The 24071-nt window shown below is 46.8% G+C and overlaps 2 protein-coding genes across 10 annotated transcripts in view; one reads left to right on the top strand and one right to left on the bottom strand.

The window, feature by feature from the left end:
- ZNF341 (zinc finger protein 341) overlaps window positions 1-11011 on the bottom strand; it is a 46354-nt gene extending 35343 nt beyond the window's left edge. For 2 of the 3 annotated variants that reach the window (XM_058685334.1, XM_058685335.1), the window contains exons 1-3: window positions 10907-11011; window positions 4872-4982; window positions 2814-3010 (exon numbers count right to left, since the gene is read on the bottom strand). In XM_058685334.1, the coding sequence (XP_058541317.1) occupies window positions 2814-3010; window positions 4872-4982; window positions 10907-10937 (339 nt within the window). In that variant the 5' untranslated portion in view covers window positions 10938-11011. The remainder of the gene's footprint in view (window positions 1-2813; window positions 3011-4871; window positions 4983-10906) is intronic. The other variant, XM_058685336.1, reaches the window with a different exon arrangement.
- Window positions 11012-16768: 5757 nt separating this feature from the next.
- PXMP4 (peroxisomal membrane protein 4) overlaps window positions 16769-24071 on the top strand; it is a 33213-nt gene continuing 25910 nt past the window's right edge. The window contains exons 1-2 of one of the 7 annotated variants that reach the window (XM_058685331.1): window positions 16769-16957; window positions 23299-23361. In XM_058685331.1, the coding sequence (XP_058541314.1) occupies window positions 16845-16957; window positions 23299-23361 (176 nt within the window). In that variant the 5' untranslated portion in view covers window positions 16769-16844. The remainder of the gene's footprint in view (window positions 16958-23298; window positions 23362-24071) is intronic. The other 6 variants (XM_058685332.1, XR_009248952.1, XM_058685330.1 and 3 more) reach the window with 6 other exon arrangements.

Raw genomic sequence — 24071 nt, 5'->3', positions numbered from 1 at the left:
TAGCGAATAACTGGAAACAACTTTGGTGTCCATCAAAGGGGAAATGGAGTAAAAAATACAACACAGTCATAAGACAGAATACTACACAGCAGATAAAAAGTACTGCATGAAAAATAAAATTACATAACAACATGCAGATTACATATTCTTAATTTAAAAATTCTAAAACAATAGTACTATTGTACTATTAAAAGTACTATATAATTCCTGTGGGCACTTAAATAAGTATGTGAAAGTATCTCAAAAGGTCAAAGGGTGCCTGAATGGCTCAGTCAGTTAAGCATCTGATTCTTGATTTCAGCTCAGGTCATGATCTCACCGTTCGTGAGTCTGAGCCCCACACTGGGCTCTGCACTGACCGTGCAGAAACTGCTTGGGATTCTCTACCCCCCCCCCATCTCTCCCCCACTCCCTCCCATGTGTGCACACACACACTCTCTCTCTCAAAATAAATAAATAAACTTAAAAAAGAAAAAAAGATCAAGAAGGATACCCTTCAATAGTTAGCTGGGGGGCAGAGAAAAGGAATAGTGCCAAAGGGACCTTGATTTGTAACATTCTAACTTTTAAAATGGAGATGGGAAATATGTATTACTTGCAAACATACAAATTGATAATAAAAATAATAATATGTTCTCGAGGGTACTGGTGAGGATGAAAGGCAGACCCTACAACAGAGTGTCAAACGTACAGTGACTTCTCCTCAAAGTAGAAGTAAAGGGTTTTTATTTTATTTGTTGCTTTTCTTTACTGACAGGCTCTTGGCATCATCCTAGGTCACCTGTTTCTTTGGGACCTCTGGGGACACGGCAGCTGGCCCCCAGACCCCAGAGTCCCTCAACCACGTAAAGACAGCCTGGGTAGGTTAGATGATGCCCCATGTCATGGCTGGGAAAGGCAATGTAGATCCTGGCTCACAAGTATTTTTACAATGTCACATGCATTAGTTAGGCTGACAAAAAATGGGAAAAGATATCCACGTCCATCCAAGTCACTTAGCAGGGGATTCAAGTCTGCCTATGGGCCAACTGCTTATGTTCTAAAGTTATTTCCTTGCCCAGGAGTAAAGGAATTTCCCGCTCTCCTTTTACTGGAAAAAAAAAAATGGTGGGGTGGGGAGAGGGAATATTTTCTGCTAACAAACTCATAATCAAGAAGTGGGAAGAATCATTATGTTTTGTGTTAGATGTCTGTGGCAACCTGAGAAGTTTCAGTCTGCAAGTCCTTTGAATCTGGGGGTGAATGCTTTTATTCTGATGGCAGGAATTATGTCTATACAATAGATAGAGATATGTTTTTTGTTTGGAGATAATGGTTTTTTTTTAAGATTTTTTTTTAATCTTTATTTATTTTTGAGAGAGACAGAGACAGAGCGAGAGCAGGGGAGGGGCAGAGAGAGAGGGAGACACAGAATCTGAAGCAGGCTCCAGTCTCTGAGCTGTCACCACAGAGCCCAACATGGGGCTCAGACCCATGAACCGTGAGATCATGACCTGAGACGAAGTCGGACGCTTAACTGACAGAGCCACCCAGGCGCCCCCATTTGGAGATGATGTTTTAAAGGAATAAGGAGATAAGAGGAAGCCAGAAGGAAATTTGACCCCCTGACCTGGCATCCTGAGACATGTCCAGCCTCTTTTTAAAAAAAATTTTTTTTTAATATTTATTTTTGAGAGAGACAGAGTGTGAGTTGGGGAGGGGCGGGGAGAGAGAGGGAGACACAGAATCTGAAGCAGGCTCCAGGCTAGCAGCAAAGAGACCGATGCGGGCTCGGACTCATGAACCGGTGAGGTCATGACCTGAGCCGAAGTCAGACACTTAACCGACTGAGCCACCAGGTGCCCCTGTCCAGCCTCTTTCATAAGAATTCTTTAATCCCTTTAAGAGCCCCTGACCCAGGGTGTTCTGTTCTCCCCTGGCCTCCAGACCTGTGTTATCTGTCTGCATCTTTGCCACCTCCACTTACAGGTCCAATGGGCATCTCCAATCCAGCATAACCAGCTGAACTCCTGACAGCCCCACCAAACTCTTGCTGTTTTCTCCACTTCAGTAAATGGCAATTCCAGCTCTGCCATGGATCACCCTGGACTCCTCCTGATCTCATCTCTCCCATCCAATGCATCCACAAACTCTAGTGGCTCCACCTTCAAAATACTTCCAAAACCTCCTCCCTTCTCTCCACCGCCACTGCCACCATCCTGGTCGAGCCACCACCACCTACTGCCTGGCTTGGTACAATGGCCCCCTAACGCGTTTCCTGGGTCTTTCTCTTGACTCTCCTCAAAATCTATTCTCTGCACAGCAGCCGGCGTAATCTAGTTCAGGTGTAAACCAGACTATGTCCCTCTTGTGTTCAAAACCTTGCAAAGGCTCCCATCTCACTCAGGATAAAAGCCCGTAGGGCCCACATGCTCACCAGGATCCCCCTATTGCCTTGTCTGATCATATCATCTCCCACCCTCCTCCTCCTCACTTATTCAGCTCCGGCCACTCTACCTCCTTGCTGTTCCTGGAATAAACCCAGCATACTCCTACCTCAGGGCCTTTGTACTTGCGGATAGCTCCTCCCGGAATACTCTTCCCCAAAGTAGCAGCATGACTCATTCCCTCACCTCCTTAGGTCTCTGCTCATACGGCACCTCTTCCCAGAGCTCTTCCCCAAGTACCATATACAAAATGGCAAAACCTCCCGTCTCTCTGCGCTTAACATCCTGAAAAAAGTATGTGTCCAAAACAGTGCCCACACAGTGCCTGACACATAGTGGATGCTCAAAAAAAGACTTGAACAGATGAATGAACAAACGAACGAATACCTGGCGATTGGCAGGAGGTGGGGCCTGCTGGACTGCTGTGGGTGCTGCTGAAGGCGTGTAGATGCTATTGGTGGCCAGTGAGACTGTGGCCAGGGGTGGGGCATTCCCCTGGCACTGTTCCCGCTTGTGGGTCATAAATGCTGGCAGCGAGTTGAACTGCTTCTTACACTTCCCGCAGAGAAAGACATCCTCATCATCTAGGGGTCACATCCATACAGTAGCAGAGGGAGAGGAACAATGATAAAAGGGAAGATAAATGAGAGGGCATCACAATAAGAAACAGGACAAAACCTGCGGCTGGACCATAAGCATGGCAAACCTAACAGCAACCCATGACTCAGTGTGCGTGTAACAAATGTCAAGATTGTGCTTCCTGGGAGATTTCAAAACCACATAGGCACCTGCAGGAACATCCAGCCACAACTACCCAGGTATCAAAAAATCAGAAATCAAGAAATAGTAGAGTGGGTGCACTTCAAAGTTGAGATATTCGGAATCTTTATCCTGCCTGAGTTTGTTCACCAGTCCCCAAATGGCCTACATGACTTTCTATGTCTCCGCAGGCCCTGTTCTCTCTGCCAAGCTGCTTCTCTCAGAACAACTGATTCTGCAAGATTCTGCTCAAATGTCAGGAAGCCTTCCTAAAGCTAGTCACCACAGCTCCTCGCATATCACACTTTTCCCAGCACCACCAGACTATGAGTCCCCTGAAAGGGAGGAAATAAGTCTTACTTACTATCAGAACTGCAATAATCCTGGCACATTTGTTGAATGAGTGGAAGACTAAATGAATGATTAGCTATAGCTGACACCACCCATTGAGGGTCTACCACAGGCCATGCACTGTGCCAAGCACTTGACATGTTAGGGCAGGAATGTCTATTTGTCATTCAGTATTTACTCTTCCTTCTTAGACAGTAATACAAACTTTAGTGGGAAACATGACCATCTCATTAAAGACTATATTTCCCAGCCTTTGCAGCTAAACATGTCATGTGACCAAATTCTGACCAATAGGACAAGGGCAACAGTATACTGTCCATGCAACTTCCTTTCTTTCTTTTTTTTTTTTTTTCTTTTTTTAAAAGTAGGCTTCATGCCCAGTGGGGGCCTGAACCCAGGACCCTGAGATCAAGACCTGAGCTGAGATCAAGAGTCGGGCACTTAAGTGACTGAGGCACCCAAGCGCCCCTATGCAACTTCCTTTTAAAAGGAAGTTCTTTCTTCCCTTTGTGTTGGCTACAATGTGGAAATGAAAGTGAAAAGCTGGAGCAGGCAACATAGACTGCAGATAGAGGGCAACAGAACCAAAAGAAAAAAGGGTCTGAGTCTCACCATCCCCACCCCAAATGCACATCAGGACTTCATGCAACAGAGAAATAAACTTTCATCTGTACAAACCACAAGAAACTCACGTTTCTTATTTACAACTGCTGAAAGTAAATCCCAAGTGTCCTCACAAGGCTTCTACGAGGCAAGGCTATTATCCTCATTTTACAGATGTGGAAACTGGGGCACAGAGAAGCTAACCTACTTGTGTCCAAGGTCATAGAGCCAGGAACTATGGGAATAAGGATTCAAACCCAGGTGGGCATCTCTCTGTGCCCAGAATGGTTCCCAAGTATTCAAAACTGTTTGTGGAATGAATAAATACACAGATTCACACAGGGCTTTAAAGTTCCTTACTTTCTCTCTCTGTCTCAGGGGCCTGGCCCGTAAACTGGAGATTCATGCTCAGCCTGTTCTTTCCATAGAAGGGAGGCTGAGAAATAACTTCTGGGTCAAAGGTACAACCACTGCCAAGCTCCACTGCCTAGAGCTTCCCTATGTCACAGTCCCCACGTTCACTAAATGATTGAGAAAGAGTGTCCTCATCGCTAAGCAGAGAAAAGCATGAGCCTGAAAATCCAGGCTGGGAGAGGGGAGAGGGTTCAGACACCAGAGGACATCCTGGGGACCACAGTAGGCAATTCACTCCCATACCCTCTCAGGAGCCCCACCTGTTTTTCACAGGGAGTTACTCACCCTTCCCACTGGTGAACCTGAGCAGATACTCACCCAGTGGCTGGATAGTAGGAGGTGCATTGACACTCTGGCCTGTTGGATCAGGGACTGCTCCTTGGCCATCCAACAATGACTGGACCGCCAGGACAGTCTGATTGTCCATTCCTGAAAAACAACAATAAAACGGTGTCTCTGACTTCACCCTTACAAGCCAGACCCAATGCAAGGCCTCTGTGGCAAAGACAGTTGGCTATGCCCCGATGCACATTCTCTCCTACTTCCACTGCAGTAGAACCCAAGGTTTTTGGCTGAAAATATGGCCCCACAATAAAGACCACACTTCCCAGCTGCTCTTGCAGCTACAGAATGTCTAAATTCTGGACAATGGGATATAAGGAAAGGTGTTCTATGGCAGCATCTAGAAAGTTTTCTTTTTTTTTTTTAATTTTTTTTTTTTCAACATTTTTTATTTATTTTTGGGACAGAGAGAGACAGAGCATGAACGGGGGAGGGGCAGAGAGAGAGGGAGACACAGAATCAGAAACAGGCTCCAGGCTCCGAGCCATCAGCCCAGAGCCTGCCGCGGGGCTCGAACTCACGGACCGCGAGATCGTGACCTGGCTGAAGTCGGACGCTTAACCGACTGCGCCACCCAGGCGCCCCTAGAAAGTTTTCTTAAAACTGCCTGGCACATGATGTCCTTCTCTTCCCCATCCTCCATCCTGCTTCCTAGAACAAGAATACAATAGTGAATAATCTAGCCACCATCCCAGATCATGAGGACAAGGGTGATACCCTAGGGATTACAGGGCAGAAAGCTGGAAACGATCCTGGGCCTCTGGGAACCTTGTAGGACACAGCCACCCTTGTAGCTCTGGACCATCTTCCTCTGGACTCCCATATGAGAGAAATAAAGAAATAAACTACTAGCCTGTTTAAGCCACTACTAGATTGGGCTTCTCTCTTCCTCTTGGAGAGTCTGATCCTGAATCACATAGCCCCTCCACAAATCATGTTACCAAGTCCTCCCCACCCTATTCCACCCACCCCACAACAAATTTATTTGTGCACTTGGCCATCCTTGCTTCCTTTGTTTTCCAACATGTGCTTGTCTTTTCAGTTCCTCAGTAACCAGTGTAATCTGAATTGATGGTGGGGACACCCGTGAGAAGCCGAGTGCTTCCATGTTTTCCAATCCGTTGTCACTGCTGAGGTCCACGGTAGAACATTATCTAGCCATGTCCCCAGCTGGAGGACAGGTGTTCTCACATCGAAGTGGCCACCAAAGCACATTACCTCCCTCTCCAAAAAACCCAGAGGGTGCCTCCTTCTCTCTGTCCCCACAGCCAGTGCTCTGGTTCCAACCTCTCAGCTTTTACCTGGACACCCGCCCCAGCTTCTAAAGGCAATGCAAATTAGAACCATTAGTTCCTGCAGCCAAGGTGAATTCATATTTTCTCTTGTCACAATGCTTGCTGTGTCTTTCCTGAGACCAGCTCTTCCCTCCAACCCCTCCTACTCCCTCAGAAACCACTCTCCACCAACTGGTCCCTTGTTTCACAGCATGCCAGCAACCTTTCCTTCCCATCAACAGCTACACATGCTCAGGTCTCTCTAGAATGCCCTCTCTTGAACCTATATTCCTATCTCTCCTTCCTTCAACATCAAGCATCCCTCCATCTCCTCTGCCCACCTCCCAATACTCCTCCACCCACTTCGTGAGGCTCTGGCCCCCAGCATTCCACAAAAATCACCAAAGAAACCTGTCAGCATTGGATGTTCCTTCCTTGAAACACTCCCTTCTCCTGCTCTAGGATACCCCCCTCCTGGGTCTTCTCCCACCTTTGCTCACTCCTTCCCAGACTCCTTTGCTCTTTTCTGTCAGTCCCCTAAAGTTTCTATTTTGAAAGGTTCCTTCTGTCCGGATTCTCTCTCCTTTCCCTCTTACACTCTTCTTGGGTAGACTCACTCACCCCCCCATCTAGTTGTCCCCCAAATCTGGAGTCTCAAACCTGGGGTTTGCTCCCCTGGATGAACTTCAGTAAATCCATTTTATACAAGATTGTGAGTATATTAGCATTTGTATTCAAACCTGCACATGAGCATTCACAGCAGTTTTATTCATAATAGTAAAAAACTGGAAACTCAGATGTCCTTCAACGGGTGAATGGTTAAACAAACTGGTATATCCCACTGTGGAATATGACTCAGCAATAAAAAGGAACACACTATTGACATACACAATAACTTGGGTGACTCTCCAGGGAATTATAAGTGAAAAAAGCCAATCTCAAAGGTCATATACTATATGATTCCATTTACATAACATTCTTGAAAAGACAAAAATTTTAGAACTGAAGAACAGATCAGTGGTGGACAGACATCAGAGATGAGGGGAGAGGGGAAAGAGGTGGGTGTGGCTATAAATGGGCAACACCTGACAGTGAGGGAACTGTTCTGTATGCTGTTATAAAATAGTTTTACACAATGTTACATTGAGGGAAACTAGTAAAGAGTACATGGAATCTCTCTATATTATTTCTTACAACCACATGCGAATTTATGAAAAAAAAAAAAAGAATGATTTCAAAAAAAAATTTTTTTTTTTTCAAAATAAAATATTTTATTTAAAAAATACTGCCTGGGAGTGCCTGGGTGGCTCAGCTGGTTCAGCGTCCGACTTCAGCTCAGGTGGTGCTCTCACAGTTTGGGAGTTGGAGCCGCACATTAGGCTCTGTGCTTTTCTGATCCTGTCTCCCTCTCTCTGTGCCTCCCCAACTCACACACGCTCTCTCAAAAACAAACAAATATTTTAAAAACATAAATATAAATATAAAAAATACTGCCTGCCAGGGTGCCTGGGTTGCTCAGTCAGTTGAGTGTCCGACTCCTGATTTCAGCTCAGAACATGATCCCAGGGTCATGGGATTGAGCCCCACATGGGGCTCCTCACTGAGTATGGAGCCTGCTTAAGATTCTCTCTCTCTCTCTCTCTCTCTCTCTGTCCCTCTTCCCTGCTTGCTCTTTCTCTGAAATAAAAAATAAAGTTTAAAAATAAATAAATAGGGGTCCCTGGGTGGCTCAGTTGGTTAACCATCTGACTTTGGCTCAGGTCATAATCTCACAGTTTGTGGGTTCGAGCCCCGCACTGGGCTCTGTGCTGACAGCTCAGAGCCCGGAGCCTGCTTCTTAGATTCTGTGTCTCCCTCTCTCTCTACCCCTCCCCTACTCGCTCTCTCAAAAATAAATAAAGCTTAAAAAATTTTTTTAAATAAATAAGTAAATGAATAATACTGCCTGCCAGACACTTGATCTTAGCCAAAAGGCTGAGAAGCGATTCAGAACTATGGAGACAATCGAAAGATCGGTGATACCCAGAGGCTTACAGGGACACAAGATCTTTAAAGCAGTGAAAGTCCTCTGTAATGCCACTGTGATGACGGATATATGTTATTACACACTTGTCTACCAGCATGTGCACCACCAAGAGTGAACCTTAAGGGGCGCCTGGGTGGCTCAGTGGGTTAAGCATCCGACTTTGGCTCAGGTCATGATCTCGCAGTCCCTGGGTTCGAGCCCCGCGTCAGGCTCTGTGCTGACAGCTCAGAGCCTGTTTCAGATTCTGTGTCTCCCTCTTTCTCTGACCCTCCCCTGTTCATGCTCTCTGTCTCAAAAATAAATAAATGTTAAACAAAAAAAAAATTTTAAGAGTGAACCTTAAGACAAACCATGGACTTGGGTGATTACGATGGGTCAATGTGGATTCATCCTTGACAGCAAATGTACCATTCTGACGAATTACGTGGAGAATGGGGGAGGCTAGTCATGTGTGAGATCAGAGGGTACACAGGAAATCTCTGTACCTGCCTCTCAACTTAGTTGTGAACCTAAGACGGCTAAAAATGAAAAAGGTTTTGTTTTTTTTTTTAAATACTGCCCATCTAAAATGGAAATCAAGCTAAATGTGTCACTCTCACCCCTCAATTTTCCCTCTTCCAATAATCCTCATAAGCAAGAACAGGTACCACCATTCACCCAGCCACAGCCCCTGGGGCACCCCTTCACTCTTTCCCCAACCTATTTCCCGGCCCTCTTCTCATTTCTAGTCCCTCAGCAAGTCTGGCCTATTCTGCTTCCACTGCCTCTCTCAGATCCACTTTCTTCCATCTGAGAGGCTGTCCCCCCTGGGGCCCAGGCCACCATCAGTTCTCAGCAGGACAACTGCAGCTACTTCACTCACCTCCCAGCTGCCACTCTGGCCCCCTCCAGTGTGTTCTCAGAGCAGCCTGAGTGAACTTTATAAAACATACATCAGATTGTGTTGCTCCCCTGCTGAAATCCCTTTCTTGGTTCCACACTGATTCCAAGATAAAGTTCAAAAGTCTCATTTCTAGCTCCTCGTTCACACGAACTTCTGTGAATCCTAGAAGACCTCTCTTCCTCCCAGGGCTTTGCAAATGCAGTTCCTACTGTCTGGGTCACCTCTGGATCCCCACAGTTCTGCTGTCCTTGCCCAAGCCCAGCATGTACCACACTGTTCTAGGAACTGATTTTTCTTCTAATTTCCTCATCACTCAGTACATGAACAAATTCAAACATCTAGGACGTCCATGGAACCTAAAGAGAAAGTAGGCCTCACCCCATTCTGTTGGTCTCCCAGATCCTGACACTGACCCTGGCCCTCCACATCCATCACCCACATCAGCACTAAATGCCAGCTAAGATAATCTTTTATGGCTTAACTTTTCTATAATTCTAGAATTACAATATTTGCTTGTTCTATAATTTCTTTATGCCTCCTCCCTGCCCCCCACTGTGGGGCAGGAAATGTGTCTGGCTCAGTGAGTATTCTTGAAATAGAAACTCTCCAGATGGGGTGAGGGTTACCTACATTTTATGGTGAGAACTCTGATACCCCAAGAAGTGAAGGGACATCATAGAGATCTCCTAAGGGGCTCAGTCTCAGCTACATACCACTAGTCGGGCCAACTTTCAGTCTGCACCCTAATTATGTGCACACTGATCTTACCACACCTCTCCAAGAACATTCACACCTCTCCAGTCTGTATCCCCCCCTGTATCTACTCTGCACCACGGCCCTGAAGCCACTAAGGCTCCTTCCCACCCACCCATGTCCAGGAGTGCATATGGAGGCCTTCAGTGTTTTCTGTCTCCAAAACCCACAGTTCCCTGGGTCTGAGACCCACCTCCATGTTAGGAACCTGCAAAGCACAGGACCATCAGTTGGTGCCCAGGGTTTATAGGTTTCCGTCTGAGGGCACTGTGTTCCAGCCAAGCACACCGTTGACACCCATATACTCATCGTTTCTTGGTCTGAGTTTATAAAATTCAGCACCCCAGCACAGTGCACAAAATAGGCACTTAGTGTTTGTTGCTTTGGGTCTGTGCGCACTAAGTCCTGGCCTTGCGCACAGGTAGCACCTATCCCTTCCAGGTCTGATTTTGAGACTATGTCAGGGAACGGGGCACAGTTGGCGCTCAAGGCAAGTTCTTCGTGGTCAGGACTCCTGGCTCGGCTGCTTCGGCCTCCAAGCCCCCCCCCTCCCCCCCCGGGAGCGGCACCCTCCGTCGAGCTCTTCCAGGCCTGGCGGGTGCGCGGGCTCCCCGGCTGTTCCCTCCAGGAAATCCCTCCCGCGCCGGCCCGAGGCCCTCGCGGGTGGACGCTGTTCCTGCCCGAGGCCTCCCCCACGACCAAGGCCCCGGCCATGCCTCCCCGGCAGTTCTGCCCCGGTGCTCGCCCCCAGGGCGTTCCCTCCCCGCTCTTCCTGTCCCGTTGTCCCCCCAGCGCCGAGCCTCGGCTCCCGCGGCTGTTCTGCTCCGATGCCCCCGCCCCCCGCCACTGTGCCCTAGCTCTGCCGCTGTTCCGGTTCCGTTGCCCACCCCCCCCCCCCGCCGGGCCTCGGCTCCCGCGGCTGTTCCCGTCCGTGCCCCTCCCGCCCCGCGGCTGTTCCGGTCCCGGCGCCCTCCGCCCCGCGGCCGCCGCGCGCCCTGGGCCGGGCGCTGCGAGGACGCGGCGGGAGGGGGTGCAACGCGGAACAGCCGCCTCCCCCGGCTCCGCCGCTGCTCACCCTCCAGGGCCTCGAAAATCGTCTGCGCCATCTTGGAGCCGCCGCCGTCTCCGGAGTCGCTGCGGGGCTACGTGAGCATTGTGGGAGCCGCGGCGGAATCAGGGCCGCCAGGGGGCGCTCGGGAGTCGCCGCCGAGCCCCCTGTCCTTGAAACTCAGCCATGGCCCCTTCCCCTGGGGCCGCCTTGGTAACCCAGTCACTGGGGCATGTGGACCCCCATCCCTGTCTTACTTGAACCCGCAACTCTGCACACGGACCGCATCCCAGCCAAACACAGGGGACCTCCCAGTTGAGTATTAGATCCGTAATATTATCTGGACCTCCATCTCTGCCACAGTGGACTTGCCACCCCCACCCCTGCAAGTGAGACCCCCAATTTTGCAACATGGAACTTATATCCACCGCACAGAGTATCCCCCACCTGACCCGGACCACCCAGCTCTGTCACTAGGACCTCCACCTAACACAAGACCCCTGCCTCAGCTGTGCAACACTGATTCCCACCCCTTCTCATTTGCCTCAAACCACAGTGAGCCCCATCTCTGCCTATTGGGAGCCACCTGTCTCATGAAGTGTCTCCCATCTCAGCTTGGTCTTCATCTCCCATCATCGCAGATATTCACCCATGACTGTTGCTTAAACACCCATTTCCACCTTTTGGGAATGAACAGACCTCCATCCTGCCTCCTAGAGATTCCATTCTGTCAGTAAACCCCCAATACCTACCTCAGGAACCTCCGGCCCAGCCTTATAGAAAGCCTATCCAGGTGTTCCAGCGATTCCCCCTATCCCTCCCTCCCCCCATCTCACTCCCCTCTCTCTTCCTTGTTCATGCTCCATCAGCCACTGAGGGCTTACTGTGCACCTAGTCCTATAATACCTCCAGGATGCAGTGTTCCTTTCCCATGGAGTTAGGGATGGAGGGAGCAGACAAACATTAAATCTTAAAAATTACTTAATAACAAGGTGTGATAGTGTTTCCAAAGGAGTATACTTGGGTCACAAGGAAGAGTTGGGGAGTGTGTGGCAGGGAGAGGAAACCAGAGAGGTGCCATCAATCATTCTCTCTCCTATGAATGTAGCCAAATCCTCCCACTGGACTACCATGGATCTGACTCTAAATGTTCTCATTGTTTTTGTTTTTGTGTTTTGTTTTCTTTTGTTTTGTTTTTTTTTTTTTTACCTATTTTACACTCATCTAAAGCAATAACCGTAAAAATCACAACTTTCATTTTCTGATATTCACTAAATAAATATATTAACTCCTAAAAGTAAAAAAAAAATATTTGTTCAAGAGTACTTTACCCTTGTGGAACATTACCAGCCACTGCTCCTGATAAGTTGCCTCACAGATCCTTTGTCTACACACCCCCTCAAGGCTCATTTCTGCTGGTGAACTCCCCATCTTACCCAGAATACCACCCATCTCCCCCAGCACTACACCCCTTCCCCTTCCTATTCTCCCCTGCACAGCAAGCCCTGAGCAAATGTCCACCACAGAGAACCTACCCTTTTCCCAGATTGTATGCCTCACCCTCTTTCCTGGGAGCCTTGGAGACCTAGGGCCCTCCTCAAGCCCTAAACCCTCCTTCCCATTGACTCTCTAGCAGGAGTGAGGCCAGGCTTCCTCCTCCATGTCTTTCCTTTAACATCACCATTGATCCAATGGCCTTAGAGTCTCATTATCTCTCCCCTTCAAGAGCTTCTCAACATAACTGTTCTTTTAAACAATTATTTAAGTAATATATTAATACATGCACATTCATTTAATTAGAATTGACCCTTGAACATCATGGGGGGGGGGGCACCAACCCTGAACACAGTTGAAAATTCTGTGTATAACTTTTGACTCCCCCAAAATCTAACTACTAATAGCCTACTATTGACCAATAACATAAACTGTTAGCAAATATTCTGTATGTTATATGTATTATACACTGTATTCTTACAATAAAGTAAACTAGAAAAAAAGAAAATGTTATTAAGAAAATCTTAAGGAAGAGGGGCACCTGGGTGGTCCAGTACATAGAACATGTGACTCTTGATCTCGGGCTTGTGAGTTTGAGCCTCATGTCAGGTTTAGAGATTAGTTAAAAAATAAAACTAAGGGCTCCTGGGTGGCTCAGTCGGTTAAGTGTCTGACCCTCGATTTCAGTTCAGGTCATGATCTCACAGTTCATGAAATAAAGCCCCATGTTGGGCTCTGAGCTGACAGTGTGGAGCATGAGTGGGATTCTCCCTCCCTCTCTCTCTCTCTCTCTCTGCCTCTCCCCTGCTCACTCTCTCTCTCAAAATAAATAAATAAAAACTTTAAAAAAGTAAATCTTTAAAGGGGTGCCTTAGTCAGTACAGCATGTGACTCTTGATCTTGGGGTTGAGTTCCAGCCCTGAGTTGGGTGTAGAGATTACTTTAAAAAATAAAATCTTTAAAAAAATAATAAAAAATAAAATCTTACAAAAAGAGAGAGAAAATCATAAATAAGAGAAAAAATATTTACAGCACTGTACTGTGAGAAATCCACATAAAAGTGGACCTGCACAGTTCAAACCTGTGTTGTTCAAGGTTAACTATAACTTAAAATACTTACTATGTACATATTGTGTTAGACATTGTTCTAGATGCTGGGGACACCGCCATGAATAAAAAGACAAAAATCCTTGCTTTCATGGAGTCATCGTCCAGCAGGCAAGATGGGCTGTAACAAGAAAAAAAAAGAGAGAGAAATGTTCTGTGACTCTCTCTCTCTGTCTCTCTCTCTCTCTATATATATATATATATAAATATATTTTTATCTCTCTCTATATATATATTTTATATATATATATATATATATATATATATATATATATATATTTTTTTTTTTTTTTTTTTTTTTTTTTTTTCCTGGAGGAAAGGAAACTACTGTCTGGGTGGTCAGGGAGGGACTCTCTGAGGAGGTGGACTTGAGAAATGAGATGGAGTCATATGGAGAAAAGGAAACACGCAGAGCTTATCAGCTCAATCATCTTGGGCAAAGGCAGACCCTGAGGCCAAAATGAAAGGAGGCCAAGGACTGTAAAGGGGCAACTGAGGATAAGTGAGGTATGGATACAAGAACATGAAAATGGAGAGACAGACAAGGCCAGCGTGAGGGTTGGGGTTTAGTTCTGAGCATGGTGGGAGGCACTGGACAGTAAAAGATTCCACCAACAAAAGTCTTGGCAACTTTCCATACATTTTCATATATCCGGGTGCATATGCACATCGGTGATTTTTATCTGCTCTTCAGGCCTTTGCAAATGCTGTTCTCTCTTACCAAAATGCTATTCTTCCACCCTCATTGGGACACCACAAGCTTGCCTTTGTGCCCCCTCTAAAAAGCTTTCCCTGATCTGCCTAGATGGGATCCATCCCTCCCTTGCTGTTCCAGTTTCTCACAGTACCTGGTACTACTGCTGTCATGTGATGCTTTTCTTGGAAACCCCCAGTTTCTCCACCCCATCAAAAGGAGTTCTCTGGGGCGCCTGGGTGGCGCAGTCAGTTAAGCGTCCGACTTCAGCCAGGTCACTGTCTCGCGGTCCGTGAGTTCGAGCCCCGCGCCGGGCTCTGGCCTGATGGCTCGGAGCCTGGAGCCTGTTTCCGATTCTGTGTCTCCCTCTCTCTCTGCCCCTCCCCCGTTCATGCTCTGTCTCTCTCTGTCCCAAAAATAAATAAAAAACGTTGAAAAAAAATTAAAAAAAAAAAAAAAGGAGTTCTCTGAGCTGGGGAGGCACTTGATCCATTCTGGTTGGTTGGAACTCAAAGCTTGATGCAGAGTAACCTGTGAAATGCTCCTTACTTGACTACCTGACTGATATAACACCTGAATGAGCTTTCAGGGATGTTGAACCCATCTCCAGCAGGCTCCCCATTCAGGCTGCCCCCTGCTCTGAACTTTCTGCTCTTCGCCTTCATCTCTTCCTCCACCCAAATCTACCAGTCCTAGGTCCCATTTCCCTGGGACCAGCTGGTTGGCACTGAACTGAATCAAATCACAGCTTAGAGAGTCCTGGTATAAGTAACATAGTAATTCTAGGTATGGAGCCAAGCAGGGAGGAGGGAAAGTTTGGGAAACTTCCAGTGTTGCTTTCCACAATGAGTGCTCCAACCATCCCAGAAAAGTAAACTTTCTCCGTGGGGAGGAGAGACATCATGAGCAGCTTAAACCAGATTCCTAGCTGCTAGGGAAAGGAAATTAGGACACACATAGCAGTACTGGGCCCTGACATCTTGTTCATTGTTATCGGTAGGAGATAGCAAGACATGGTAGTTGCTATGGGCTGAATTGGGTCTCCCAAGAATTCATATGTTGACATTCTAACCCCCTAGTACCTCAGAATGTGACTATATTTAGAGATAGGGCCCTTAAAGAAGTAACTAAGATTAAACGAGGTTATGTATCATATAGGTAGGTCCTAATCCAACATGTCCTTATAAAAAGAGGAAATTTGGACACAGGTACATACAGAGGGAAGACTATGTGAAGACACAACAAGACAGCCACCTATAAACGTTATCTAACATTGCCACTATTTTCAGAGGATTAACTGAATAAACCAGTCCACCATTACTGGAAAGAAAGAAAGAAAGAAAGAAAGAAAGAAAGAAAGAAAGAAAGAAAGAAAGAAAGAAAGAAAAGGGGAGGAAGAAAGAAAAAGAAAGAGAGAAAAGAAACAAAATCCAGTTTCAGTGATAAAATAGGCCAAGTATAATTCCTCCTTTACTAACCTCTGACACCATCTTCTGACACTGACTCAGGCAATAATATCCCAGATAAATACTACGTGGCCCAAGTACCACGTACGGCACCTTCACAAGCCATAGCCACCACTCAATGTGTAGCTGTTATCCAATGACAACTCCATATAGTAACATACATACATTTTACCCACCAGTGCTCTGGGAGATGTCAACCCCAAACTGTATTGCTTCAACAAGCATATGTTGGACACCCACCATGTGCTAAGTGCTGGGGTTACAGCGGAAAACAAGACCGCCAAAGTTTCTGCTGTCATGGAATTTACAACCTGGTAGGGACAATGGACGATGGACTTGTAGCAAACAAATAATTTCAAAGAGTGAAGAGTTAATATGAAGAAAATAAAAGGGAGGGCAGTGCTACTTTTAGATGGGGCATCTAGGAAGCCCTCTCTGAAGAGGCGGCATTTGATCTGAAACCTGACGTTTGTGAAGGAGCCCGCCATGGGCAGAACTGGGGGTGATGCATACCAGTCAGGGAAATAGCAAGTTCAAAGGCGCTGAGACAGCAGCATTCTTGGCATGCTTAAGGAATGGCACCCTTACCAGTTTTGCTGGAGATGAGTGAGGGGGCAAGTGACAGGATATGAGGTTAGAGAAGGAAGCAGGGGCCAGATTATACAGTCTTCTCCTGTGAGTTGTGGGAAGGAGTTTGGATTTGAAGAATAAACGGAAGCCTTTGAGATGCCATATGATTTATGCTCTGACAAGTTTGCTATGATCACTGTTATCCAATCAGAACTGTCATGTGTAAAGGTGAGGTCTGGCTCCTCCCAGGGTCACTATCCCAATACTAGGGAGGGCAGCTCCTCTTTCAAGAAACCTCCTTGAAAACTCACGCCCACCTACTTCCGACCACGGTCTACAGTCTATCTGGTGGGACAAATACGGGTTCAGGATTCTGGCCCCCTTAGAGCCTGTCGGGAGGAGCCCATTTGTGATTGGTTACAAGCTCTCCCACTCTTCCAATCAGAGGCTACTCGGGAGGAGTGCCAACATCCCGTTCCCCATGCGAGATGAGTGGGCCATTTGATTGGCTCTTCCCCTAAGAGTGACAGCAGACAGAACCTATGGGTGCAAAGGCACGGCTGCTCCGCTTCCAAGGTGCGCCGCCGGACCCTTCCAGTGCTGGTCCTGCTGCTTGCCGTGTCTCGTCGTCCCTATGGCCGTCCCGCCGCAGCTACGGGCTCTGCTCCTTGCGGTCAACGCACTGTTGCGCAAGCGCCGCTACCACGCTGCGTTGGCCATGGTTAAGGGCTTCCGGAACGGGGCAGTGTGAGTGGGGCGGTCGGGCCGGGCCCGGGCTGAAGGGTGGGTCCGGCTGGGGTCGGAGGAGCGGATTCTGGGCCCACCGCAACGCCGTGTGCCCTTGAGCAGCCTCCCTAGGCCTCGGTCCACCGAGGTGTCCAGCACGGTGGGCGCTGGATTTGGGGTTCCGTGAGCCTTCTGAGCTGGGGCTCCCATTAAGCTGTTTTGGGGCTCTACATGCTTTGCAACCTGGCCCACTTGCCTTGACCACCTCCCACGCCAGCCCTTGTATCCTCTCGTTTGGCCCACCCCTCCCCACACCACCCCCCATACCCCGCTATGTGTCCTTGGGTCTGCCTGGCTTCAGCAGTCCCATCTGCACAGTGAGAAGTGGCCACTGGCCTCTAGCAGGCCAGCGGTGCCTTCTGCCTATGCTCCCACCATTAAGGAGCCCATGGTCTCATATCCCACTTCTCACTTCTTATCTGTATGACTCTAGCGCCAAGTCCCCATCCTGCCCAGGGAACTCCTAAGGCATAAGCCTGAGGAGTGAGAACAACTGTGAAAGAATCTGCAGATATTTGCTCGACATTAAATTGATTCCACCCTGGCCATCAGATCTGCTGGAAGGAGGTCTTGGGTTCATTTTACCTGGCTGGTAACTGGAGGGGAGCTCCCCCTCCTTTAAAACTCATGCATAACTGTTGTCATTTATTGAGAGTGTACTGTGCCAGAACTGGGGACACAACAGAAAAAACCAAAGGTTTGTTCTCCTGGAGTTGGCATGCTAGTGGCATCATGGCATGGTGGTAAGACTGCCTTTGTTCAAATCTTGGTGCCACCGACCTGTGTGATCTGGAGCAAGTCATTTAGCCTCTCTAAGCCTCAATTTCTATAAAATGGGGACGATAATAATACTTACATCATACTGTCAGAGGATTGAATCAGTGTATGTGAAATGCTCAGCACAGTGCCTGGTATATATATCTGTTGGCTGGTGTGTGTGTGTGTGTGTGTGTGTGTGTGTGTGTGTGTGTGTGTGTAAACAAGGATGTCTGCCTAGATCACACCGTCACCTTTTCAGGTCTCTGCTTAAGTGTCACCTTCTCAATAAGGCCATCTCTGAACTCCTCACTTCCTCCCATACTTAAGTTTTCTCCATACTACTTGTCACCATCTGACACTAAGTTCACCTATGTATCCTGTTTTTATATTCTGTCTTTCTCACTAGAAAGTGGGCTTCATAGGGACAGAAATATTTATCTACTTTGTTCCTTGGTATATTCCTAGTACATGGTACATAGGATACTCTCAAACATTTTCTGAATGCATGTACAAGTGTACAGGGTAGGAATTGCAATTGTCCCCATTTTCTAAATGAGAAGACTAGCTCAGAAAGGTAAACTCATTACTTATGGTCACATCACTTGGCCAGTGTCACAGCCAGGATTCAAACACAGAGATGCCTGATCCCAATGCCAGGCTCTTGGCTTCTCTGGAAACCCAGAGTCAGGTGGAATTGGTACGTGTTGGGCCTGAAGGTTTTATCAGCCATGCTGAGGTGTGACTAAGATGGGATAATATAAGTGGCCCTTTGCTAAGTTATTCTCAGGACAAAGCAGCAATGGGCATTGCCCAATGCTAGCTTTGTGTATATACTTTCAACCCAGTTGTTCCTGTTGTCTCAGCCTTCCCAGCCAGGGCAGGCACTTGCTAAGATCAGGCCCTTCTCAGGCCTAGTTCCTTTATTTCAAAGCTGGGTGCCTTCATCTCTTCTGGCCTCAGTTTCCTTCTCTGTAAAATGGAAACAGCCTCACTCAAACGGAGCGATCTAAGGCAGTGATCCCATTACTGTTTAGTGCTAAGGCACCATGTCCATCTGTAAGGACCAAGAGTTCAAGGTCCTAATGAGATTCATCATTAAAGTACCATGGCAGTGCCCGGAATGCTTTACAGAGGAGGTGATGGTGATATTTTGAAGGCCGAGTTAATATTTTCCAGGAGGAGAAGGGCATCCCAACCAGAGGGAATGGTTTGAACAAAGGCCTGGAGGGGGAAAAGAATATGCGGTTTGTGCAGAGACGCTATCCATTCAGGGAGGCAGTCTTGGACGACTAAGACATATAAGCTTTGTAAAATTGAACTCGCTGTGATTTCTACTCTTCAATATGTCAGTGTGCATCTCTAAAAATTAGAGCATTTTCCTATATGGCTAATTATCATGATTATACTTAATAAATTAATAATAATCTATAGTGTTGACTACTGTCCAGTTAATAGTCAAATTGTTCTGGTTGTCCCCTAAATGTCCTCCCTAAATGTTAGTTTGCTGAGACCAGGCTCTTCCTGGACATCATGTTGAACCTGTCATTATGTCCTGTAAGTCCTTTCAAACCCCAGGCACCCCCCTTTTTCAGGACATAGAGTAATCCTGTGAATGATAGTAACTGGCTCCCACCTGAGTTTGAGGGCTTTGGGAATGAGGCCTGGCAGATATACGGAGGTGGGGGCACTATTCCACTTATGTCTGGGGTATAAGCAAGGGCCCTTTTCACCCTGGTGAGCTGGAGGAGGCTGAGGGCCTCTTTGTTCAAGGGAAAGAGACATGGCTTTGGATGAGGTGTGCCAGAGAGCTTGCTGTGGCCAAGATGGGGGCCCTGCCCACTGCCAGGCAGGAGACAAGATAAGCAATTCAGCATGGCCATCGCAACAATAACACTGGCTTCAACTTGTTAACATTTACAAATTTAATTTATATATATGTATATATATTTTAATTTTTAATGTTTATTAATTTTTTGAGAGAGAGAGAGAGAGTGAACAGGGGAGGAGCAGAGAGATAGGGGGACAGAATCAGAAGCAGGCTTCAGGCTTTGAGCTGTCAGCACAGAGCCTGATGCGGGGCTTGAACTCACAAGCTGCAGGATCATGACCTGAGCTAAAGTCGGACGCTTAACCGACTGAGCCACCCAGGTACCCCTATATTTTAAAAATTAGGTAGGGGCGCCTGGGTGGCGCAGTCGGTTAAGCGTCCGACTTCAGCCAGGTCACGATCTTGCGGTCCGTGAGTTCGAGCCCCGCGTCAGGCTCTGGGCTGATGGCTCGGAGCCTGGAGCCTGTTTCCGATTCTGTGTCTCCCTCTCTCTCTGTCCCTCCCCCGTTCATGCTTTGTCTCTCTCTGTCCCAAAAATAAATAAAAAACGTTGAAAAAAAAAATTAAAAAAATAAAAAAAAATAAAAATAAAAATTAGGTAATGTTAGGGGTGCCTGTCTGGTTCAGTTGGTAGAGCATAAGACTCTTGATCTTGGGGTTGTAAGTTCGAGCCCCGCACTGGGTGTAGGGATCACTTAATAGTAAAATCTTTTTTAAAAATTAGGTAACTTTCGGGGCGCCTTGGTGGCTCAGTCGGTTAAGAGTCCAACTCTTAGTTTCGGCTCAGGTCATGATCTCACGGTGTGTGAATTCGAACCCCGCATCGGGCTCCATGCTGACAGCATAGAGCCTGCTTGGGATTCTCTCTCTCTCTCCCTCTCTCTCTGCCCCTCCCCCACTCACTCTGTCTGTCTCTCTCTCAAAAAAACAAATAAAACTTAAAAAAAAATGTTTTTTTAATTACGTAACTTTCAGAAAAGGCATAAAAAATTCGATGCTATGCCTAGCTGGCTCAGTCAGTGGAGCATGAGACTCTTGGTCTCAGGGTTGTGAATTCAAGGCCCACATTGGGCGTGGAGCCTACTTAAAAAAAAAGGTAGTTGCTATGAAGGCCTGCTCACCCCATTCTTCTATCACTCAGTCTCCCTCCCTGGAGGTGACACCTATATCCAGTCTCATGTCTCCCTCCAGAAGTATTCTCTGCATGTACAAACAAATACATATATTTCCCCCCCACACATTTAAGACAAGTTTTCTTTTTTATTTTATTATTTAAAAAATATTTTTATTTATATTTGAGAGCGCAGGCAGGGGAGGGGAAGGGAGAGGGGAGCAGGAGATCTGAAGTGGAGTCTATGCTGACAGCAGCTAGCCCAGTGTGGGGCTTGAACTCAGGAATCACGAGATCGTGACCTGATCTGAAGTTAGATGCTCAACCAACTGAGCCACCCAGGTGCCCCAAGACAAGTTTTATTTTGAAATAATTTTAGATTTATGGAAGAATTACCTCGTTTGATGCAACTTTATATTTTACACATCTTGCTCTAATATATCCTGCAGTGCACATAAAGCTGCCTCCATCTTTTATATCTGTGTAGTATTCCACTCAGTGGTAGGACCATTGTTTATTTATCCAGAAGCTCCCTGTGGATGGACATGGGTTCGCTTCCAGTCTTTTGCTGTTTCTAACAAGCCTGTGGTGAACAGTCACAGATACTCATATGACAATATGTAGTCATGGTCATTGTGCCAAGGATTTTTAGATCTTGTAGCTTGGTAAGATCAGGGCCTGGCAGCTGGAGAACTTGGTAGGATAAGACGGAGTCCAGTCAAGAACAAGAAGGAAGAGACTAGAACTTTCACATGTGCTATGTCCTTAACTGCCAGAAGCAAGTCTGAAATGGAGAATACTTTTTACTGATGGGAGAAGAGAGGCTCAGAGAGGTTAAGTAACTTATCCAAGTTCACAGAGTAAAACGTGGCAGGGCTTTGGCACCAAATACTACAGTATTTCCTTTTTACTACCCACTTGAATATAGTTAAAACAGAGGGGGGACCTCGCTGGCTCAGTGAGTGAAACATGCAACTCCAATCTTGGGGTTGTGAGTTTGAGCCCCATGTTGGGTGTGATTGTTTAAAAACAAAATCTTTAAAAAATAAATGAAAAACAATGAGGATGAAAGTATTCATGTTCACACAATCCCCAGTGCTCAATTGAGGAAGTACAAGGAGGGTCAGGGGAAGAGGTTTGAGTCTTAAAAAGAGGCCTTTATGTAACTTTTAAAATTTATTTCGGCATGCCTGGCTGGCTCAGTACATAGCACGTGTGTCTCTTGATCTCAGGGTCATGGGCTCAAGAAGCCCCACACTGGGCACGGAGCCTACTTTAAAAAAAAATGTTTATTCCAATTGCTTTAATTTTAAAAGCAATGCTTAATCATTATAGATCATTTTGGAAGTATAGAAAAGTTAAAAGATAAAAGTAAATTCGTATACTTCTCCAGCTCTGGGGACATTGCTAACATTGTGGCATATTTTTTTCCAGTGTTTTTTATTTTTTAAATCCAGTTTTACAAAGCTCAGGTCCTCCTGTCTATAATAGTTGGAAAGAGGTGTATTTTGAACAGGTAGAAGGAATTATATTACTCAGCAACTATTTTAGGGAACTTATTAACTTTAAGATAAACCAAGCTAAAGATAGAACCTTCTAGAAATTACCTTCCCTCACAGATAATTAAAGGTTGTTCCAGAATCAGTCAGCCATCATGTACTAAGCACATGCTATATGTTAAGTACCACGCAAGGTGCTGGGGACTCTGTGGAGGACAAATCAAACACAGTCCCTCGCGAAGCCCACAGTCTAGTGGAAGAAAGAGATAATTAGAATAGAATAAGTAGTTATGAGAAATTGAATCATTAACCCAGGAGTGTAGAGTACCACAGAGAGGCTTGGGGCTCTGTGGCAATGCAAATATTACCCTAACCTAGGCTGTTGTGTAAGAAGCCTCCACAGAGGCCCCAGCTGAGACTGGAGAGCTGAGGAAGCAGTGGCTATGTGAGGAGTAAAGGACAGTCTAGGCAGAGGGAACAGCCTGCCCAGAGGCAGGGGAGAAACTGGCAGTCCAAAGACCTATAGGAAGGCCAGGGGGGGGTTGGATGGAGCAGGAGAAGTAGGGGGCAAGAGGTAGGAGAAGTAAGCAGGGGCCACATCTTGCAGCACTTTCAAGGCTGTGGGAAGAGTCCAGATTTTATTCTGTGAGTAGGGGAAAGGTATTGGCGGCTTTTAAATTGGGATGTGATATGATTTATGCTTTAAAAAAAGTGAGTCTGGCTGCAATGGTAAGTCAGTGTGGAACCGAGGGAGCAACTCCACACAGCCAGTTGGGTGAGGCTGGTGGAGGCCTTTGACACACATGGTCTCCTTTCATTGGAATTATAACCAGCCCTCTAGGCTGACATCCCCTTTTACTGTTAGGCAAACTGAGGCTCAGAGAAGTTAAATAACAAGCCCGAGGCCACACTACCAAGAAGGTGTTAGGACTGGGATTCGAACCCATATCTAACTTGAACCCAGATCTAACTTGAAAGCCAGCATTATCTCCCCTTCCAGGACGATGTTAGGATTAAGCTTGGAGAGGGGACGAGGAATCAGATTGCCCAGGGAGACTCTGTGAGGCAGTGACGCCATAGTAACTGTTTCCTTTCATTTCTGCAGCTACGGAGTCAAAATCCGGGCCCCTCACGCGCTGGTCATGACCTTTCTCTTCCGGAGTGGCAGGTACCCACCCCCTCCTCAAACTGGGAGAGAGTATGTTCAGCCCTCAGTACCAGGACGGTTGCACTAGCTTCCTAGCTAGGTCTAGCCTATCCCCCATCACCACCATCTCAAGTACGAGTCTGATCTATTATTGCTGCTCAAAAACTCCCCCGGCTCCCACGATCCTCCAGAGAAGCCCAACTTCCTTCCTTAAAAGCCCCTCTGCAACTAACCACGAGGAGCACTGGGTGATGTATGGGATTGTTGAATCACTACATTGTACACCTGAAATGAAGATAACAGTGTATATTAAGTATACTGATAACTTAAAAAAACTTTAAGATAACTTTAAAAAAAAGGCCCCCTGCTGCCTGGTCTCAGCTGCATCCCCACACTGTTCCCCTACATCCAGCCTGCAGTGCCCTTGGCACATAGGACTCGCTGCCATGCCACATGTGGTCCCACCTCCACTCGTTTACTTATACAACACCCCCTGCCGGACATGCTCTTTCCTCTTCTGCCCTACCTTTATTTCCTTCCTGGCAACCAATACCAATTTTATGAGGGTTACTTCCTTGGGAAAACTGTCCATGACCTCTCTTACTCAAACTTCTTGGTCTTCCTCCAACCCCCGTGACTTTCCCCTCATTGCGCTTCTCAGAAACTACTCTGTGGCCTCGTTTTTAATGCTGAGATTTATTTGGCCATGGGTCCTCCTTGGGTGAACCATT

The sequence above is a fragment of the Neofelis nebulosa genome, chromosome 9 (genome assembly GCF_028018385.1).
Source record: "Neofelis nebulosa isolate mNeoNeb1 chromosome 9, mNeoNeb1.pri, whole genome shotgun sequence".
In the NCBI taxonomy this organism is placed as follows: domain Eukaryota; kingdom Metazoa; phylum Chordata; class Mammalia; order Carnivora; family Felidae; genus Neofelis; species Neofelis nebulosa.
The sequence above is the reverse complement of the archived record's forward strand: the minus strand, read 5'-3'. Positions and strand labels throughout refer to the sequence as shown.